Source organism: Laccaria bicolor, genomic scaffold, assembly GCF_000143565.1.
Source record: "Laccaria bicolor S238N-H82 LACBIscaffold_1 genomic scaffold, whole genome shotgun sequence".
NCBI lineage: Eukaryota > Fungi > Basidiomycota > Agaricomycetes > Agaricales > Hydnangiaceae > Laccaria > Laccaria bicolor.
Genome location: NW_001889872.1, coordinates 228592 through 247302, shown reverse-complemented (window position 1 = coordinate 247302; position 18711 = coordinate 228592). Strand labels below are relative to the sequence as shown.

At 47.9% G+C, this 18711-nt stretch overlaps 6 protein-coding genes across 6 annotated transcripts; 3 read left to right on the top strand and 3 right to left on the bottom strand.

Annotated features, from left to right (window-relative positions):
• Window positions 1–1054: 1054 nt before the first annotated feature.
• Window positions 1055–1770, bottom strand: LACBIDRAFT_300662 (uncharacterized protein; the record flags this gene model as incomplete). Its single annotated transcript, XM_001873163.1, has 5 exons — window positions 1055–1212; window positions 1264–1351; window positions 1402–1509; window positions 1556–1669; window positions 1720–1770. 5 exons carry the CDS (start codon window positions 1768–1770, stop codon window positions 1055–1057), a joined length of 519 nt encoding a protein of 172 aa, XP_001873198.1.
• A 94-nt stretch (window positions 1771–1864) lies between these two features.
• LACBIDRAFT_228424 (uncharacterized protein) lies at window positions 1865–3304 on the top strand (the record flags this gene model as incomplete). Its single annotated transcript, XM_001873767.1, has 7 exons — window positions 1865–2117; window positions 2248–2321; window positions 2375–2466; window positions 2522–2682; window positions 2735–2807; window positions 2855–2920; window positions 2974–3304. 7 exons carry the CDS (start codon window positions 1865–1867, stop codon window positions 3302–3304), a joined length of 1050 nt encoding a protein of 349 aa, XP_001873802.1.
• Window positions 3305–3374: 70 nt separating this feature from the next.
• Window positions 3375–5419, bottom strand: LACBIDRAFT_300660 (uncharacterized protein; the record flags this gene model as incomplete). The annotated part of the gene is made up of 5 exons (XM_001873162.1): window positions 3375–3621; window positions 3674–4044; window positions 4095–4482; window positions 4535–4567; window positions 4620–5419. 5 exons carry the CDS (start codon window positions 5417–5419, stop codon window positions 3375–3377), a joined length of 1839 nt encoding a protein of 612 aa, XP_001873197.1.
• Window positions 5420–5520: 101 nt separating this feature from the next.
• LACBIDRAFT_300659 (uncharacterized protein) lies at window positions 5521–6893 on the bottom strand (the record flags this gene model as incomplete). The annotated part of the gene is made up of 3 exons (XM_001873161.1): window positions 5521–5727; window positions 5776–6559; window positions 6610–6893. 3 exons carry the CDS (start codon window positions 6891–6893, stop codon window positions 5521–5523), a joined length of 1275 nt encoding a protein of 424 aa, XP_001873196.1.
• Window positions 6894–6956: 63 nt separating this feature from the next.
• LACBIDRAFT_300658 (uncharacterized protein) lies at window positions 6957–7743 on the top strand (the record flags this gene model as incomplete). Its single annotated transcript, XM_001873766.1, has 3 exons — window positions 6957–7265; window positions 7321–7552; window positions 7601–7743. The coding sequence occupies 3 exons, from the start codon at window positions 6957–6959 to the stop codon at window positions 7741–7743; spliced, it is 684 nt and encodes a 227-aa protein (XP_001873801.1).
• Window positions 7744–12363: 4620 nt separating this feature from the next.
• Window positions 12364–16449, top strand: LACBIDRAFT_186956 (uncharacterized protein; the record flags this gene model as incomplete). The annotated part of the gene is made up of 11 exons (XM_001873765.1): window positions 12364–12393; window positions 12446–12536; window positions 12585–12615; window positions 12662–12770; window positions 12818–13011; window positions 13064–13193; window positions 13243–13344; window positions 13393–13498; window positions 13549–14226; window positions 14275–15530; window positions 15579–16449. 11 exons carry the CDS (start codon window positions 12364–12366, stop codon window positions 15672–15674), a joined length of 2823 nt encoding a protein of 940 aa, XP_001873800.1. The 3' UTR covers window positions 15675–16449.
• Window positions 16450–18711: the final 2262 nt, after the last annotated feature.

Below are 18711 nucleotides of genomic sequence, written 5' to 3'. Positions count from 1 at the left end.
GCTTATCTCCCTTTGGTGCAAGCGACAAGGTTCCCCCGCCTCCTGGGGTGATTGTAGCTGCTCGGAGGATGACTGAAGACGCAAATGCTGAACCTCCGTATGGGGAGCGAGTGCCCTATGTGATTGTCCAAGGACCCCCAGGCTCGAGACTCGTCGACAGAGCATTTGACCCTTTGGAGTTACTCAACAACAGGTATCTTTGCTTGTTGATCGCAGTTCATCATCAATCAATTCACCACTCTTCTCCACAAAGCTATCTACGCCTGGATGCGACGTATTACATTACACGTGTACTTATCCCTCCTTTGGAACGAATCTTCAGTCTCGTCGGGGCAGATGTTAAGCAATGGTTTACAGAAATGCCAAGGATGACGACGATTCAGGAATTTCCGGTCTCACCAAGGAAGTTCGATGAAGCTGGGGAAAGTCCCAAGGGACCCAACATGGACGTGCACTTCCAAAACGAACAATGTCTGGTCTGTGGAGAATGGGCTTCCCAAGGTCAATGCATCATCCAGTCACATTTGCGTCTTTTAACTCTCAATAGGTCTTTGCGACAATTGCTGGTATTCCAACGAAAGAACGATAGCAAATCTCGCGTTTCGCATACGATCCAAAGAAAAACGCCTTGTCAACATCCACCGCATCTGCAGGTCTTGTACTGGTTCTGCAGGAACTGAGCCTATTAAATGTGAATCACTTGATTGCCCCTGGTTCTACTCAAGACGAAGGGCAGAAGAAAAAATGGAACTCGTACCTATCTACCAAGAATACTCGGCGGCGGTAGAAGAAGATCTGGATTTAGAAATGGGTTCAACTGAACTTGATACAGATGTGGATATGGATGCAGAGTCAGGAACGGAGACTGAGACTGAAACTGTCATGGGAACATATGAAGCCGGCGAGGAGGGAGGCGAATGGTGACGATCGAATGTCCGCTGTGTTCCTTCGTCTTATTATTTTCCATGCCCCGGCCTGTACGAGTCTTTTCCCTCGTTGAATATCAAATTATCAAATTATGCATCAAGTCTCCAATTCATCCTCCCTCATGAAGCTAAACAGTTTGATACGCGCCAGCTGCTGCAGGCGGCGCGCCTTGTGAAGATACAATGTTGTTGGCAGGTGGTCGGGTGCCGCGTATGAAATTATCGTCCTCGACTGTCTGGTAACCGTCTCGCCCGCCCGATGTAAACCCGCCGGGCATTGACCAAACTGTGATTGCGTTGAAGGAGGTACTACATGTAATTGTTCTACGGTACTCACCTGTGGCACCACCAAGGTTAGGACCTAGATTGCCAAATTGACCCCCTCGTTGACGTGTTGCACTTGCAAACACAAAGAAAGTGGGGATCTGATAATAATGAGACATTTCCAAAAAAGAACCAAAGAAAGGATTCGTACCTTGAGGATAAGCAGAGAGAACGTCAAGAACTTAGCCCAGCCATTTTGCTCGCTTTTGAGCATCCATATGATGTCGAACAAGGCTGAGACACCCAGGAAGCCGGTAAACTACTCAATAAGCGATCAGAAAGGATACTACTGAGACGTAGCTCACTGTTGGAAGAGATTGGGAAGCCTCTGTATTGTTTTCCTGGGCATAAATGCCGAAGAGGAAGAGAGGGAAGTTGTAAGCTGGTGATACAAACAGACTTGAAAAGAAAGACACGGCCTAGGAAATGATTAGTGTCAAGAGAAGAGCGAAGAGGGCATTATTCGAACCGTTCCAGCCAACACAAGCTTGGAGGGGTCGAGGCCCTGCACAAAATCCATGAAAGGTTGATAAGTAAGTAACTGTTGAATGTAGTTGCAGGACTACTTATATATGTGACGTAAATAGTACATAACCTATGTAACTCCAACACTCATGACACCCTATGACACAGTTTACCCTGCTGATAGTTTAGAATTCTGTCCGAGCGAGAATGCCTCGGACATATTTGTCTGCGGCACTTACAAGCTCGAGGATGTTGACAAGACGACGACAGGCCAACCGACGATCAATTACCAGAGCAGACGAGGACAATGCCTAGTTTTCCAAGTGGTTGCACCCAACGAACGAGATCCGCTATCTTGGTTGGGTTCTCGTCTGTTGTTTACCATTCATTTTTTTCAATCGCGTTTCTGGATGTAGTCGTCAAATTCAAGCGATCGATTTACCTGCTGTGCTCGACATGAAATGGTAACTCGCGTCACGGATAACCGCCTACTACTTGACTGAAGACAATTCTTCTAGGTGTCACAAACAAGACACAGGGAATCCAACCCTCGCCATTGCTGACTCGGAAGGGAACGTCAACTTATGCGAATGGAATACGCAAGAGGTGAATTATATCAACCTTTCAATAAATTTAGCTACGATTTATCTCCGACTCAGCGAATCCTCGAGAAAATTAGCTCTATCCAATGTTCAACCCCCGACACACTCTGCCTCTCGCTGGATTGGGATGATCGCAGAACATCCGGAACGTATGCATGCTCTCGAGTGGTCCAAATGTCTATTCAAATGGTTAGCCCTTCACAGTCAGCTGGGTAACCTAGCTGTCTCCTTGTCAAGCGGCTCCATTTGTCTTGTCCGTCCCACTGCGGCGGCAAATTTTCAACTTGTATCCACATGGCATGCCCATGATTTTGAGCCATGGACCGTGGCATGGAATTATTGGAATACCAATGTCATCTATTCTGGTTATTATCTTTCGTTCCGATTGCATTTTTCCTTGCCTTACCTTCAATTGAGGTGGCGATGATTTGAAACTGAAGGCTTGGGATATACGACAAAATTGCGAGCAACCGATATTCGTCAATAAACGGTATCTCCACTGATGTTGCTTAAAGTCATCGTCTAACTGTCATGTAGGTTTGAAGCCGGCGTCACTTCAATCCAAAGTCACCCGTTAGTTGAACATCTGATAGCCGTTGGGAGGTTTGGGGTTTTTCCTCTATGTTTTGAAACAAATGCATACACCACCTCTTCAGCTACAATGACACTGTTCGACTTTTCGACGTTCGGAAGCCTCTCATTCCCGTTAGTGAAGCAAATGTTGGTGGAGGCGCGTGGCGTGTGAAGTGGCATCCTTCTCTCAATCGCAAGCATGACTTACTTGTTGCTTGCATGCATGACGGATGTAAGGTGATACACTTCAACCACGAAGACTTTTCAGGGGGCTCGCTGTCCAGACGGTTCGATGACCACGATTCCATGGCCTATGGTGTAGATTGGTCGTATGGGCCCAACTTGGCGACCGGCGAGTCCATTATTGGAAGCTGTTCCTTTTACGACCACAAGTTGCAGCTTTGGACCGCCTAACTTATTTCCCAGGGGTGAGAGACAGGATACATAAATTTCTACCGAATACGAATGTTCTAAGATCAGGTTGTTATAGAAGGGTATCTGTAAATTTTGGGGTATGGGGATGGCTTGTATTATGCGTTTCAATTTGCCGGGGGGTTGCGGGTATGCTCGGGGTTGGCGGAATGCTTGGATCAAGCCGCTTTCGTTTCCAGAATCCTGCATTTGGGCCATTCGTCACAAAAGCCAATGTCCATCGCGATAACCCACGCAGCGAATCCGGGCGATGAATACCAGCTGTAAGGAGCGCAGAGATGGACAGAACAAAGGCAAGTCTACGGGCGAGGCTTCAGCATTGGATGCGAAAAGAGATTATGCGAAACTGACCGTTCGGCGAGGCGCACACCGATATTCCTTCTCTTCAGCCAACTATCTGGTATACATGCGCGTATCGCACGAGGCAGTACGTATAATGCCATTTCTCCCCGTCTACGTCCATTCTCAATCCAGATGCTGCTGCCGCAAAGGAGTGATCCCACCATTATACAACCTTGAGGACCATCCCAAAAGTCGTGTGAGATGAAAGGAAATAGCCTTGCCAAGAAGATAGTGCGAGTAAGGCAAACTGAGTACCAGAATATGGTGATAAATGAAGTTAGAAATGCCGCACTACGCATTGAGCCTAGAAAAGCACTGAGCAAACGGTGAGGACGTAGGAGCGCCTGCGGTCTTGTCAGAAGGAGGGGGAGAAAGTGGGCCTGGTTGGGTAGTGTCAGGGCGTGGCGAACTCTGAGGGAACCTTCCTTACAGGTAGATAGATAGCCATGGATTCTGCGAAAGCCTTCGTCGCCCGCAATCCCGCATTCATTGTGCAGCTATCAGAGACGCCTAGGTTAGTGCCCACAGTCCCGTGTACAAGTTCACAAGGTAGTCCACCGACACCCGTGCGGTTGCTGACATTAATTGTTTTCCAGACTGAATCTGCAATATTTCTCCCGTACGCTGGAAGGACAGACGGATCGCCCCAAGAAGAGGGGTGGCCTAGGTCTTGCGAGAATGTCCTCAACAAATTACGATGCGTGGCAGAGCCATTGATGTAAGACCAAGTGCCTTCTCTGAGGTAAACCAGAGCGTCCATTATACGCCGATCCACATTGGCAAGTGTTTGGATCCATTTTATGTAGGACCGAGGAAGTCTAGGTGGTGCCAGTGAGAGTTGTGAGCAATATTGATGATTCAGAGACTCACCTTTGAGGCTCATAGAAAAAGCACCACATTATTCTATGTGAAGCTTGGGTCATCTATGGCGACGCTGAAGACACCAGCAAGTTACCTTGCACTACACGCCCAAAATACAAACGCGTCTATCTGAGAGGTCAGCTTGACTGAAACCAAGTTTTCGAGCTTGAGTTTCTCCTTCTCCAGCCTGTCCCTCACTAAGTGCGGTTCTAGCTGTGTTCTCCCCGAGCTGTCTGAATGCCGAGAGACCTGGCTAGATGAGGAGGATGACGAATTGTTGAGAATAAATGACTGAACCATCGAGTCGACAGCCCGAACAGCCAGAAGAATGGTCAGATCCAGAGTTGGTGATATCCCACTTAAACTGGGCGTTGGAACTCCGCCTGAGGATAAAATTCGTAAGCGTAAAGAGCGAGCGCGACCCGCTTGCAGGAGAACGATTCCAAGTGACGAGGAGACAAGATGGGAAAGAAACGTCCGCTGCTCGTGAGAGAGGCTGAGAAGCTGTGACCACATTCGTATTCTATCGGTGATGTCCAAGAGGAACTTTGGGACGTTGACGGGCTTGTGAGTGAATGTAGGATCGTCAAGCAGACGCCAGAGATGTCGGATTAACGCACCACCACCCACTGCAGTGGTGATGGCAAACGCGAAGCCGTCATAGCGCAAATCACGCTTAAGAATGCGTTTCAGAGTTATAAAGAATGATTTTGCGGTTAACTTTGCAGAGACAAGAGATGTGAGTAATGGTATCAGAGAGGGTCCGAGTGAAAGTGAGAGTGAAAGGGCATATGTTCGCAGTATAACCTGTGCGGGGTGTGTTGGATCATCTGGAAGGGACGGGAGATAATCAGCCCACGCCGCCTTGGAGGTCTTGGAAGGGCGGAAAGCCATGGTCGACAATGGTCGACGATGACCGTTGGCTGAGCATAATTCCGAAATCTTTAAATAAATAGTCACTAGTTATGGTGCATGTGATTCGCTGATCCAATTCACTACATAGAACAATCGGCGACGGCCATGTCCTTCACCGGCGACTTTGCAACTACCTCCAGACTACTCGCATAACTCCAGAACTCAATATTGGTCGAATCAACCCCAAATGTTGCGTTCAGCTCAAGCAAGAGATCAGCATTTGCTAGCACTTTTAAAAACTGGACCCGAGACTCGGGATAGGTAAATGAATGTAGGAGTGTCTGCCCCTGAACAAGTATTAGCAATAGAATAAGTACATGTGGGCGAGGACGTACGTATTTGCGAAGGACAGGAATAACAGCCTCTCTTGGAGCTATCGTCACCGATTCCCGTGATAGGGCGTCTGATGCAAGAGCTTCGGATGGCAAAGGGCCCTCGTCTTCCGTCCACTGCTTATCCCTTCTTTTGCCCTTCTCATCCGTCTCCAAAAACTTGTGCTTGTGCTCGGGATGATAGAAACCAAACCACAACCTCCACAGCTCAAGTTTGCGACCATCTCGCCCAAACTTTTTCATGAGTTTGTGACAGCGTTGCCAGTTGGCGTCAGGATCATCGCCTATCCACACATCGCTTGGGTCCATCTCGCTCCAGTCGTCTACCACGTCAGTGATGCTTGTGAGCACGGAGGGGGGAAACAATGAGGGCGTTGACTGTCCCTGTCGCAGGTACCCGCTTTTCACATTTGACGAAGATGGAACACTTATTCCATCGGTACATCCGATGACCTTTCTCCCAGGACGCAGCATGAGGCGCACCCAACGGCGTCTCCTAACCCAGCCACCTGCGCTGACGAAACCGACTTGGGCACGCCAATTGTGCTTGCGAAACATCCAGTTATATTCAAATCCATCATGTTGCACCTCTCCTGAGTCTGAACGCATGTCAATCATCCAGCAACGGGAAACCCAATGCCAATTTCCGTCGGGAAGGGGGTATTCTTCAAAGGAAACAGGAGGTTGTTCGGAGCGCTTGTAAGAGTTGTCAGGGAGAGTGAAGGGAGATGGGTCTGTAGGAAGAAGAGACAGCTTGGAATAATAAGGGGTTGAAAAGAGTGTCATTCTGAAAGCTGAGGCTGGGTCATCGAGGACATAGGAATAATCGGTACTAACCCTCTTTGATTTTCATAAATCACAGCCCATTGATATAGATCTTTAGAATAGTCGTCGTTGATGAGGGCAGAGTTGTCTAGATTAATTGGGGTATCGATATTGGTGCTATCAATCTCTAAAGTAGTGGTCTCGGTGGATGGTTTCAAAGAGGGCTTTGAAGGGGGCGACCGTAGACTGGGAAGTGATAAAAACCGAGCTCTTGGAGCAAAGCGCTTGCGAGCGAGGTCTGCCGCGCTAGGGTCATCCTGGATGAGAGTTGGAGGGGGAGGAGAAAGGGAAGTCATTATTATGGAACAGAAGGAGGAGCGGACATACACATGCTCAAACAAGGCTCTTCACGCTCAATAATGTTGTTCTTACGCTCTCGGCTTTTTCTCAGAGTCCAACCGTCCCGCTCGTTCCATCCTTCATTGGCAAGATGGAACCAGTCGCGGACACATTCTTGCCCCGTCTGTTCCGCCCCTTTGCCCTCGCCACTCCCCGCCTGTACAAAATGCTGGAATCTCTTTGCTCTGCCTCAGGACCTCACCCATCATGGTCTCTTTGGTCTATCATATGATCCCAACCCCTTCGTTATCGACCTTCCCCAACTAAAGCGCAAATTCATTCAAGCTCAAGCCGTCTGTCATCCCGACGCATGGGCTTCCAAGAATCCCGTCCGTCCCTATCTTGACTGTTTTGGAAGCGTGTTTCTCATATCCAAGTTGCAAGGAGAAGCTGCAGGTTGCGCAGGCCTTGTCTGCGCGTGTTAATAACGCGTACCAAACTCTACTACATCCACTTGCTCGTGCAGAATATATTCTGGAGCGGAACCAACTTCCGGTGTCAGAAAATGATAAAGTAGATGATATCGCTTTCATGACCGACATTATGGAGGCCCGAGAAGTAATTGAGGACTCCAGGAGTCTTGACGAGATCGAGGACATCATTGACAAAAACAACCGTGGGTTTTCTTCTTGCTATGCGTCACACCTTTGAACATTTTCCGCAGAAAGTATATCAGAAACTATCAAAGAGCTCGAGGCATTCGTGCTTGGAAAAGACTGGGATGCGGTCAAGGCCAGCGCGGTAAGACTGAGATACTTGGAAGGGATTCAGAGGGCTGCAAAAAGATGGCTGGATAATAATTCGTGAAATGTATACTACAGATTGTGATCTCGGTAACATCCGAGGCCAACTTTTTTCCATTATAGAATTTTGTTTGAATTTGTCGGGAACTTAGCTTGGAACACTGCTTTTTCAGTGCTTTCCCTTATGAGACTTGCTTTTCTACGGCAACGGCGTCGCCTCTTCATGGAATTTGACCCTGCCAAAGACAGTCTCTCTCCCGGACCCTCATCCATCCAGCCTAACTCTCACCTCGGCGTGAAAAGACGTCTCTCCCAGCAAGCGACCAGCCCGATTTCTCAGAGCGCCACATCATCCCCATACAAGCTTTCTCGCGATGAGAGCACCCAAAATTCATCACGACACTCCCTCCTCGCCTCGCACATGTCATCTCACCAGCCTCCGCGGCCCACTAAAGGCAGTTCTTCCACCATACGACCGCCTCATTTTGCTGGTCAAGGCTCGTCTTCTCGATCCGTTGGTTCTTCAAAACGTGGCGGGAAGGGCGGTTTGATCAAGAAGACTTTCCTCGAAGGCCCTTTACATGATGAGAAATATATTGAACAAGAATATAATCAACCTCCACTTCCCATAAAAAAGATTCACGAATCGACGCCCAAATCGTCCCTAGGGAATTTCTCCATGATCGCTGTGGGTAAGCTGCCCCAGTATTCGGCTGTTGAAGGCGTTGTAGACGGGGGAGCGAAGAGGTTGCATGTCTGGAGGTACATCGTTAGTCTTGCATTTCTTTCCGATACCCCCTGAAGCCATGTCTAGAACTACGGCGACTGTGGAGATGGAGCCTCCCGTCATTGGGGTTGGGGATCATCCAGAAAAAAAGCAGTCCGAAAAATTGGCTGCGCTGTCTGCCGTGTATCAGCTGCAGCAGTTGGGAGTGGTACGTCCTCTTTTCGAATTAAGTGCTCGAGACTTCGACATCATGTGCAGCTCGACAACCCCAAAAAATTGCTTCCTGAAAGTCGAGACCAATCAGAAGTCACATTATCCGATAGTACAATCGTTGGTTACGAACAAGCTCGAAATTTCATGGATTATTACTGCCGAAGATATGGTTTTGGAAAACCTGAAATCGCCTTTAACGAAATCCGCAAGAGCAATACTGGTTGGGAGGCCGTCATGACCGTCGGAGGTCGCAGAATAGGTTTAGGTTCCGGCAGTAACAAGAAAGCTGCACAAGTTACATGTTTTCTCGACGTTACACAATACCTCGAGAGCTGCGATGCAGAACTTTGGAAGTCGTTTGTTGTAGCGTCCAAGTCTGGCGCCGACCTTGGCATGGCACCCAAGGTTTACTTTCAGATGAGTGACGGCCTGGACGATGCTATCAGAGATCTTTGCGTGGATATAAAGAGAAGCAGCTTGTATCGCAATCGACCAGCTCTAAAACCTAAAACAGATGAAGGTGCTGTTTCATCCCTCTCATCTGTTCCCCTTTACAATGCGCCAAAGCTCAGACAAGAATCTTTGGCCGAAAAGTCGGATCGGTTATTGGCCCAGAGACAAGAGTATCTTTCAAATCCAAAAATGGAGAGAATGCGAGCTTCTCGGATGTCACTACCCGTTTTCTCCAAAGCCAAGGATGTTCTGTCCCACATCAAGGAGCACGATGTCACCATTTGCATGGCAGCTACTGGATCAGGAAAAACGACGCAAATACCACAAATGATTTTGGACGAGTATATTCAACGCGGAAAGGGTGCGCATTGTAATGTGGTGTGCACGCAACCTCGCCGACTAGCAGCGATAAGCGTCGCGGATCGAGTCGCTAAGGAAAGAGGGGAGATGTTAGGGCGTACCATCGGGTATCAAGTTCGTTTCGAGGCCAAATTGCCTGAGGATCACGGCTCGGTCACTTTCTGCACCACAGGTGTCTTTTTGAAGCGGCTCCAATCTGCAATGTCAGGTGTTCATCATCCGGGAAGTCGAAGTCTAGACACCGTCACGCATGTCGTGGTCGACGAAGTTCACGAGCGAGACGTTGACACCGATTTGCTACTCGTAGTTCTTAAACGGCTCATGGCGGATAGGAAGGCGAGGAATAAACCTCTCAAGATCATTTTGATGAGTGCCACGATTGATCCAGCGCTTTTCCAATCCTACTTTCCAGACGATAGGGGTAATCCTGCCAATGTCATAGAAGTGCCAGGTCGGTCGTTCCCAGTCACAAAGTGTTTCATGGACGATTTCCTGCCCCAACTCGTACATGGACCCGCGAAATGGGTATTTGGGGAGGAATTGGTCTCAAATTATGTGTGTCGAGAGCTCGGTTCCGCCGTGGCGGCCAAGCTAGGGGTCTATGCAAGAAAACCTGGCACTGAGAGCCGTACTGACGACCTGGAGCTACCTTATCCCCTTATTGCCGCCACGATTTCCCATGTTCTGACCTCGTCGAATGATGGCCATGTTTTAGTTTTCCTTCCCGGCTGGGATGAGATTATGGCTACTCAGAGAGCCCTTCAGCAACCTGCAGGACCGCTCGGCATCAACGTCCACGATACATCAAAGTATTCCATTCATTTGTTACATTCGACGATTCCTCTCGCAGAGCAGCAAGTGATTTTTGAACCACCGCCAGCTGGCACACGACGCATCATTCTCGCCACCAATATAGCAGAAACGTCCGTTACTATACCAGACGTCGTTTACGTCGTGGATACGGCCAAAGTGAAAGAACAGCGATACGATCCTGAGCGGCACATGTCATCCCTTGTATCTGCGTGGGTCGGTTCCTCAAATATCAATCAACGTGCAGGTCGTGCCGGTCGGCATAGGTCTGGAGAATACTTTGGACTCCTGGGCAAAGCACGTGTCACAGCTTTGCAGCCCTATCAAACAGTGGAAATGAAGCGCGTCGATCTCAGCAATGTCGTTATGCACGTCAAGGCTCTGGCTTTCCCTGGCATCACCGTTGAGGAGGTCTTGGGTGGCACCATTGAGGCGCCTGATCCCGATCGGGTTGCAGCGGCTATGAAGGATCTTCAGATGGTGGGCGCACTTGATTCCGATAAGAATCTGACCTCGCTTGGTCGCGTATTGTTGATGCTTCCAGTGGAAGCACAAATGGGCAGACTAGTTTTATATGGTAGCTTCTTCCGATGTCTCGATCAAGCTCTTACTTTGGCCGCAATTCTTACCAATCGCGACCCCTTCGTGTCACCTATGCATCTTAAGGCAGAGGCGGCGGCCAAGAAGAATTCCTGGAGTCCAGAGGAATTCAGATCTGACGCACTTGCAACTTTGCGGGCATATAATGCTTGGTGGGCAATGCAATCAAGAGGGGAGTACATCAGTGCCAACAGATTTTGTGTGGACAACTTCCTTGCGAAACCAACATTACTTATGATCCAGAAAATCAAGGTCCACTTGCTACAGTCACTTTATAACGCGGGAGTGATTGATGTCTCGGCTGGCGGGCTTATGGATGGTTCTACAAAGTCTTTAACTGTCCCACCAGAGCTCAACGCGAATGGCGATTCTCTGCCACTTCTAGCGGGTCTTATTGCTATTGCCTCACAGCCCAAGTTTGCCATTCGGGTTGGTGAAAAAACCTACCGAACTTCAAATGATAGGGTGAGTCATTATGAATATTTTCTATGGACCAATTGATTCATGTCCTACAGACGACTTTTATTCACCCCTCAAGTGTGAATCACCGTAAAAGAGAAATGGTTGACCAAGGGGGCGTTTCGACTGGCGAGAAGCAGTTGTACGCCTTTGCAGAAAAGCGGAGAAATGTTACCGGCGGAGGCGCTCCTCAGACATTTCTTGTCACAACGACGCGGCTGGATCCAATGACGTACATGCTCTTTGGTGCCTTTAATCTACAAGTAACGGAGCGAGGTCTCGAATGCGATGACTGGCTCCCCATTGTTGGTAATCTCGATGCTTTGGACGATATTCAAGGGTTGAAAACGTTGATGGAGTCGTGCATGTTACGTGTATTCGAAGGTATCACCATGGGTCGGCGCGTTCGTGGACGCCAGGTCTTACCCGTTCTTCCTCGCGAGGAAGAGTCGGAATCTGGAGATGAAGATGAAGATAGGGACTACTCGCTTTCACGTGACGAAGTGAAGCAGTTGGATCTCATGACACGAGACGTCGTGAACATCTTGAATCGATACAGTGATGAAAGGATCGCAACACAATCTCGTCAAAATTCTAGGCCTGCGACACCTATGGGTTCTCCCTCCTGGCCATCCTCCCAACTTCCTAGGGGTTCAATATCTGGCTACTCTACACCACAATCTTTCTTGTCGCGGCCAGGGACCCCAAGCCGATTATCTCGCAAATTCTAGATTGACGACTATGTTATCATTGGTGCTCTGGGACTCGCATTAATTAGACAATCATCTGGATTGATGAATATCTATTTGTATAATACTTTAATATCTACATCCATACTCATCCCACATAAATATGTCCCTTTAGACTTGAAGCTTGGCAAGTTCATTCTATTCGATATTGTTCTCACGTGACGGGCTTCAGGTAAACACGGTAAACATATGAGATGTTGGCTTCTATCCACGATCTCACCACATCCTCTAGCGTAAACTAGACCCTATTTACAGGGATTCTCAAGCCACAGCTCACTCTTCCTTCACCTCTCTACCAGTTCTTCTCTTCAAGATGGCGACCAGTATGCGTGGACTCACGCAGGTCGGCAATTCTCTTCACCTTTAACGCGCCTTTCAGACTCATTTTTCTTTAGTTCATTGCGGATATTCGCGGCGCGAGAGTTCGCGAGCTAGAGGAGAAGAGAATCAACAAGGAAATGGCGAACATCCGGAAGAAGTTTAAAGGTGCGTTTGCATATCTTTATCCATTTTTTAGGACCAATATCTCTGCAGACGGAAACTTGGATGGATATCAGAAGAAGAAGTGAGTTTAACTACGTCCACAAGCGCTGGTCGCTGATCGTCCCAAGATATGTTGCGAAAATCATCTTCACCTATATATTGGGTTACAAGGTTGATGTTGGGCATATGGAAGCCGTAAACCTTATATCGAGTTCGAAGTATAGCGAAAAGCAAATTGTACGTGCTTCTCGAGTTGTCGCCTTCCCTGACTTAGCTTTTGTAAGGGATATCTGGCAGTTACCCTTTTGATGCATGAAAACTCTGACTTCCTCCGTCTTGTTGTCAATTCCATTCGCAAGGATCTAGATGCCAATAATGAAGTTGATAATTGCCTTGCTCTTCATGCAATCGCCAATGTAGGCGGAAGCGAGATGGCGGAGGCTCTAGCAGAAGATGTGCATCGTTTGTTGATCTCTCCGTACGGAAAATTATCTCCCTAGTCGCTCCCTACGTCCTTACCCATCTGACAGCACTTCCCAGAGCTTCGTTAAAAAGAAAGCTGCTTTGACCCTCCTCAGATTGTACCGAAAGCATCCGGAAGTCATCCCTGCCACGGAGTGGGCACTGAGAATAGTTTCCATAATGGACGACCAGGATTTGGTATTTGGACCATTGACAAAACCTTTCTTTTCTTACACACGACATCTAGGGTGTGGTGGTTTGCGTCACGAGTTTGGTTATGGCTTTGGCGCAAGATAATTTAGATGCCTACTCCGTATGTTACACGAAAGCAGTCGATCGACTGAATAGAGTGCGTTAGACATTCAATTTTTTTTTATCAATCTAACTGTCAGTGTAGCTTGTCATTGAACACGAATATGCTGCGACATACGCATATTATAAAGTTCCAACACCTTGGCTACAAGTAAAGCTTCTCCGGCTTTTGCAATACTATCCGCCCTCTGGTCAGTCGGCCTTCGATTCATTGATTTGCCCTAGCTCACTACACCGCCAGAGGACCCGACTATAGGTTCAGTGCTGTACCAGGTATTGCAGGCAATCATGAATAACTGTGCGGAGCCATCGAGGAACGTGCAGCACAACAATGCTCAGCATGCGATTTTATTTGAGGCAATCAGCCTCGCGATTCACCTTGATACAAACTCACCTCTGGTGGGAACTGCAGCAGTTTTGCTCGCGCGGTTCATTTCCTCTAAAGAAACCAACGTCAGATATCTGGGTCTAGACACTTTGGCTCATCTAGCCGCTCGAGCAGACTCCCTCGAAGCCATCAAGAAGCATCAAAGCACAATAATCCTCTCTTTACGTGACAAGGATATATCAGTACGGAGGCGTGCTTTGGATCTTCTCTACAGTATGTGTGACGTTGACAACTCGGAGCTTATTGTCGGCGAGCTGCTGCGGTACCTCAAGGTCGCTGATTATGCGTTGCGAGAGGAAATGGTCCTCAAAATAGCGATCTTGACCGAAAAGTATGCCAATTCATATAAGTGGTATGTTGATACCATTCTGCAACTCATCAGCGCAGCTGGGGACCACGTTGGGGACGAAGTTTGGTATCGGGTGGTCCAGATCGTTACAAATACCGAAGACTTGCAGGAATATGCAGCAAAGGTTGTGTTTGAGCATCTGAAGGCCCCGTCTACCCACGAAAGTCTTGTGAAGGTCGGAGGTGCGTTAAGCGAGGAATAATTGATGGACTGTTCTGACATTCAAGCAGGATATATTCTTGGTGAATATGGTCATCTTATTGCCAATGAAGCTGGGTATAGTCCACTCGAGCAATTTCAACTTTTGCACTCGAAATCTCAATATTGTGTGGCTGCGACACGCTCTCTCCTTCTGTCGACGTATATCAAATGGGTTAACGTCTTTCCGGAAATCAAGCCCCAGCTACTAAACATCTTCGATCGATATCGGCACGTTCTTGACTCTGAGCTTCAGCAACGGGCTTGCGAATTTTTTGCGCTTGCCTCGAGGTCAGATGACGATGAATTGCTGCAGAATATTTGCGAAGAGATGCCACCCTTTCCGCCCCGTGTCAGTGCTTTGTTAGGTAGGCTCAATCGAAAGCACGGAGACACAGAAGATAAACGAACATGGATACATGGTGGAAAGGAGGCTAACTTGGACCGCGAAGCCACAAAGCGCAAAACTTTTCTCGTCGAAAATAACGGAACGGCGTCGTCAGACAATCAAGGAATTATGGACTCTCTTGCCGGTTTGGACATGAGTTCACCCAGCATCCAAGCTATTGGTTCTTCCCCCCAAGAATATCCTCCTCCCCTCCCCTCCGACAACACGCCTCGTCTCACCATCGGGCCAAACGTTGATCGTTGGTTCGAAAAACTTACATACACTGCAGAGGGTGTGCTCTATGAGGATATCCAAATTCAGGTCGGCATCAAGTCTCGTTATCAGGGCCACATCGGACAACTTGCAGTGTATTTGGGGAACAAAGTGTCTGCCCCATTGACCTCTTTCACCACCACCGTTCACGTCAATGATCCGGAAGCTCTCATTGTCACTTTTGCAAAGATTCCGCCAAGCACGATCGGGCCCCGAAGCCAAACACAACAACTGCTTCACATCGAGTGCAAAAAAACCTTTACAACCCCACCAATCCTCACTGTATCCTTTCTAGCTGGATCCCACCAGACAATTGCTATCCGCCTTCCCGTTGTCATCACGAAATTTTTCGAGCACGTCAAGCTTGGTCAATCCGATTTTTTCGAGCGATGGAAATTAATTGGAGGTCCGCCGCGAGAAGCCCAGAGCATTTTCCCCATCGATCTTACTCTAAATGATCAGCTTGATCTGCCGAAACATCGTTTGATTGTATCTGGCCACCGTTTGAACATACTGGACGACATAGACCCAAACCCAAGCAATCTAGTCGCCGCTGGTGTCCTGCATATGTCTGTCGACGGAAAAGTCGGGTGTTTACTCCGACTAGAACCTAATCGTGAGGCCAAGGTATGTTCTATGGTCCTGATAAGGAACATATCTCACTCAAACAATCAGTTATGTCGTTTGACCTCAAGGAGTACGTCAGAAGAGGTCGCTGCTGAGGTATTGAAACTCATACAGAAGGCCTTGTCGACTGGTCCTCGGTCGTAACTCATGGGGCTCATGATAAATATAAGTATGGATACATTTTAACATCCACTTGTACGCAGTCCGATAGTGGCACCCAGTGCAAGCTCAAATCCGACCCGAGATTCACCGAACCCCCTAAAACTGTCAACGCCGGAAAACACCTTTTAACAAACCTCTCTTTGGCTTTCCCAGATCATCCGATAGGTCGCCAAGACCTTCCGCAGGGTATTGTCGTGTATCATCGTTGGCGCCCAACGACAGCACAGAATCGGTCAATGGAGCTTTCATGTGAACTACCTGTGGGCTCTGACTAACTCTTGGTTGGCGGCTCTCAAATGGCGAGTTCGTGAAAGTTAGAGGAGTGAGATTCACACTGCTGTCTGGTGAGAAACCGTGGCGGGAATCACTTGATCCTGAAGGAGGTGGCGCAGTTGATGGTCTAGTCATTTTTCGTTGGTCCCGCCTGCCAGATGATGTCAAGATGGGAGAAGACGGCATCTTTTCTGAAGGTGAAGTAGGAGAACTAGGGTAGTTGTGAACTTTTGTCTGTTGTGTGGAATCTGCCGATATACTCGTTGCGAGTTGGCTAACCCTGAGTAAAGCCTGCTCTTCAACCTCTAAACATTTTGCACGAAATTCTTCCAAGATTGGGTCACCGTTGTGAGTAGACTGTGCATGGAATTGTTTTGAGTTCCTGATAACCGCAGAAGTGATAATCGCCAGTTGTCTGGGAACATCAAGAAGATGTGGAGTGACTGAGATGGCTTCGCGGTCCAGAATAGACATTATCTTTGCGCGTTGTCTCAAAGAATTGACCACATTGAGACGATTGTGCCGGTTGACGGCCTCTTCCGGATTGAAAGAGTATGGGTCACCTATAGGAGTGGAGACCACAATCAAGTAGTCAACCATAGCGGGCAAGCTATCTCTCAGAAAGTCCTTCACCCCGCGCATATAAACCTCTTTTTGCGCACTCTAGAAGAGATATGAAGGCCATGCTGCAAAATATAGTGCAGTCACTCACAATGTTGAGATTGGCTAAACTCTGGATAACTTTGGCAATTAAGGTGAGACTGCGTTGTACAGGGACGCTGGGCAAACCTGCGGAATGTTAACCAGAGGGATCAAGCCAAATAAACAACAAACCTGGGCAAAGTCCGAATAGATGTGGGTGAAGGATGGCCGGAACAATGAAGCGTAGGAAGCAAAATGCGGAAACACTTTGCTTTGGTAAGTCCCACGTATGTTCTGCTGAGGAGCTCTCTGGACGGTAGCGCTGTTCAACCAGCATACGAATTGTCTCGAATAATCTTCTCAACTCGCTACAATGCTGTGAGCAAGGACTCGGTATGCTCCATTAACCGCTTACTTTGGACATTCCCTGCGCACAGAGTAAATTTGATTCCAAAATTCTTGGCACCAGTAGATGAGTTGGTCAACACCGCGTTCAACGTCCTTGGCACTTTTGCCCCCACTTCGCATAGGATCCACTTCGATTGCGACCTTCTCGACGCAAAGTCTGCGTAATACGTTGCCGATACTAGCCTCCAGAAATGGCTTTCCATACCAACTCATGCACAATTCCATCACCTTGGTTAAAATGGTATTTCCTCGAAAAAGCGTTTGATGAGCTATACAGTCAGGTCAGATAAACAATCTCAAAGCATAACAAATATTTTTACGAGCTGACGTGCCCCCATTCACTTCATGTAAGGTGAATTCCTGCACTTGTTCAATAATCACCTCTTTTGCGACAGCAACACACATGAGCTGCGTAGATATCGACTTCAGCTTGAGTTTGTTCTCAAAGTCTGCCATCCAGTCGAGAAAGTTTCTTGAATTGAATGTCTGAGCAGAGCGAGTGAGCAAGCGAACCTCGCGCCGCAAACAGTCCATACCGTCAACAGTCCTGAGTAAACCGAATGCGGTAGAATGACTTCCCTGAACAAAGAAAAAGTTGAAGTGATGCAAGTCTTGCAAAGGCCTTACTTACTCGTCTACGCGTATCTTTAATCGAAGTTCCCCAACCTGAGTATCATTGGTAATCGATCCTCCTTGGATCACGGGAAACCAGCCTTCTATAGGATCCCCACGACGAAAGTTGTTCAACGTGATTCGTACAGATCCCAGGATGGCAGGCTTGGAAACCCGCTTTTCTCGCCAGATAAAAATATCGAAAGACTCGAAGGGAGGAAGATCGGTGAAAGTAAAACTTTCATGCCAGTCGATTAGGCCCGTTCCTTTCTTTACAGTTGTTCTGCCACAAAGGATATCGTTGAGATGTAATTCGCAAGATATGTCGACGTCCGTGGCCTCCGCCTCCATGCCCAGTTCCATATTCGAGCCATGATCGGTCCCTGCCACACCAAGGTTACGCCCTTGCACAACAGACATGTTGATCTGACGCCACATGCGGTATGACCCACCGTCCATAGGAAAAAACCATCGGCCATATATTTCAGGGATTGCATACGATTTCAGAAGAGCCAGCCAAAGCGAACACGAATCGGAGTTAAAAAATTGAAGGTAGATGGGCTCTGTTGAATGTGAAGATGACCATCTTTGGCCACTACCCACTGTGGTGAGGGTGTTTTAAAGCAAAAAAAAAAAAAACTCACGTTATGCAATAGACGCCAATGCAATCCTTTCGAAAAAAGAGAGAACTATCAGCCTGACGGATGTCCGTTTGGTTTAGCAGATGCACGTAAATTGTTTGGTAGAGGATGCTTTCCTATGTCGTGGGTTAATAAAGGTATAGGATAGGACATAATAGTTTGTTTTACGTCAACATAGATGTTGAGAAAACACCGTTCTCCTTCTTCAGACAGTTTACAAGTAGCGGACCTCCACTGACCGATCCCATTTAACCCTCTGTTAAGGGATAACCAACTCGATTTCTCTATTAAGAATCAGTCGTGCCCACTCTGTGGATAAGCACTCGAGTGACCTCTCAATCTATTGTCCTCGTTGACGGCAGTAGCAGCCGAATCGCGTTTAGGCTTCCGAATGAGGGGCTACAAAGTGATGAGAGAGTGTCAAGGTGAATAGGCTGGCAGCA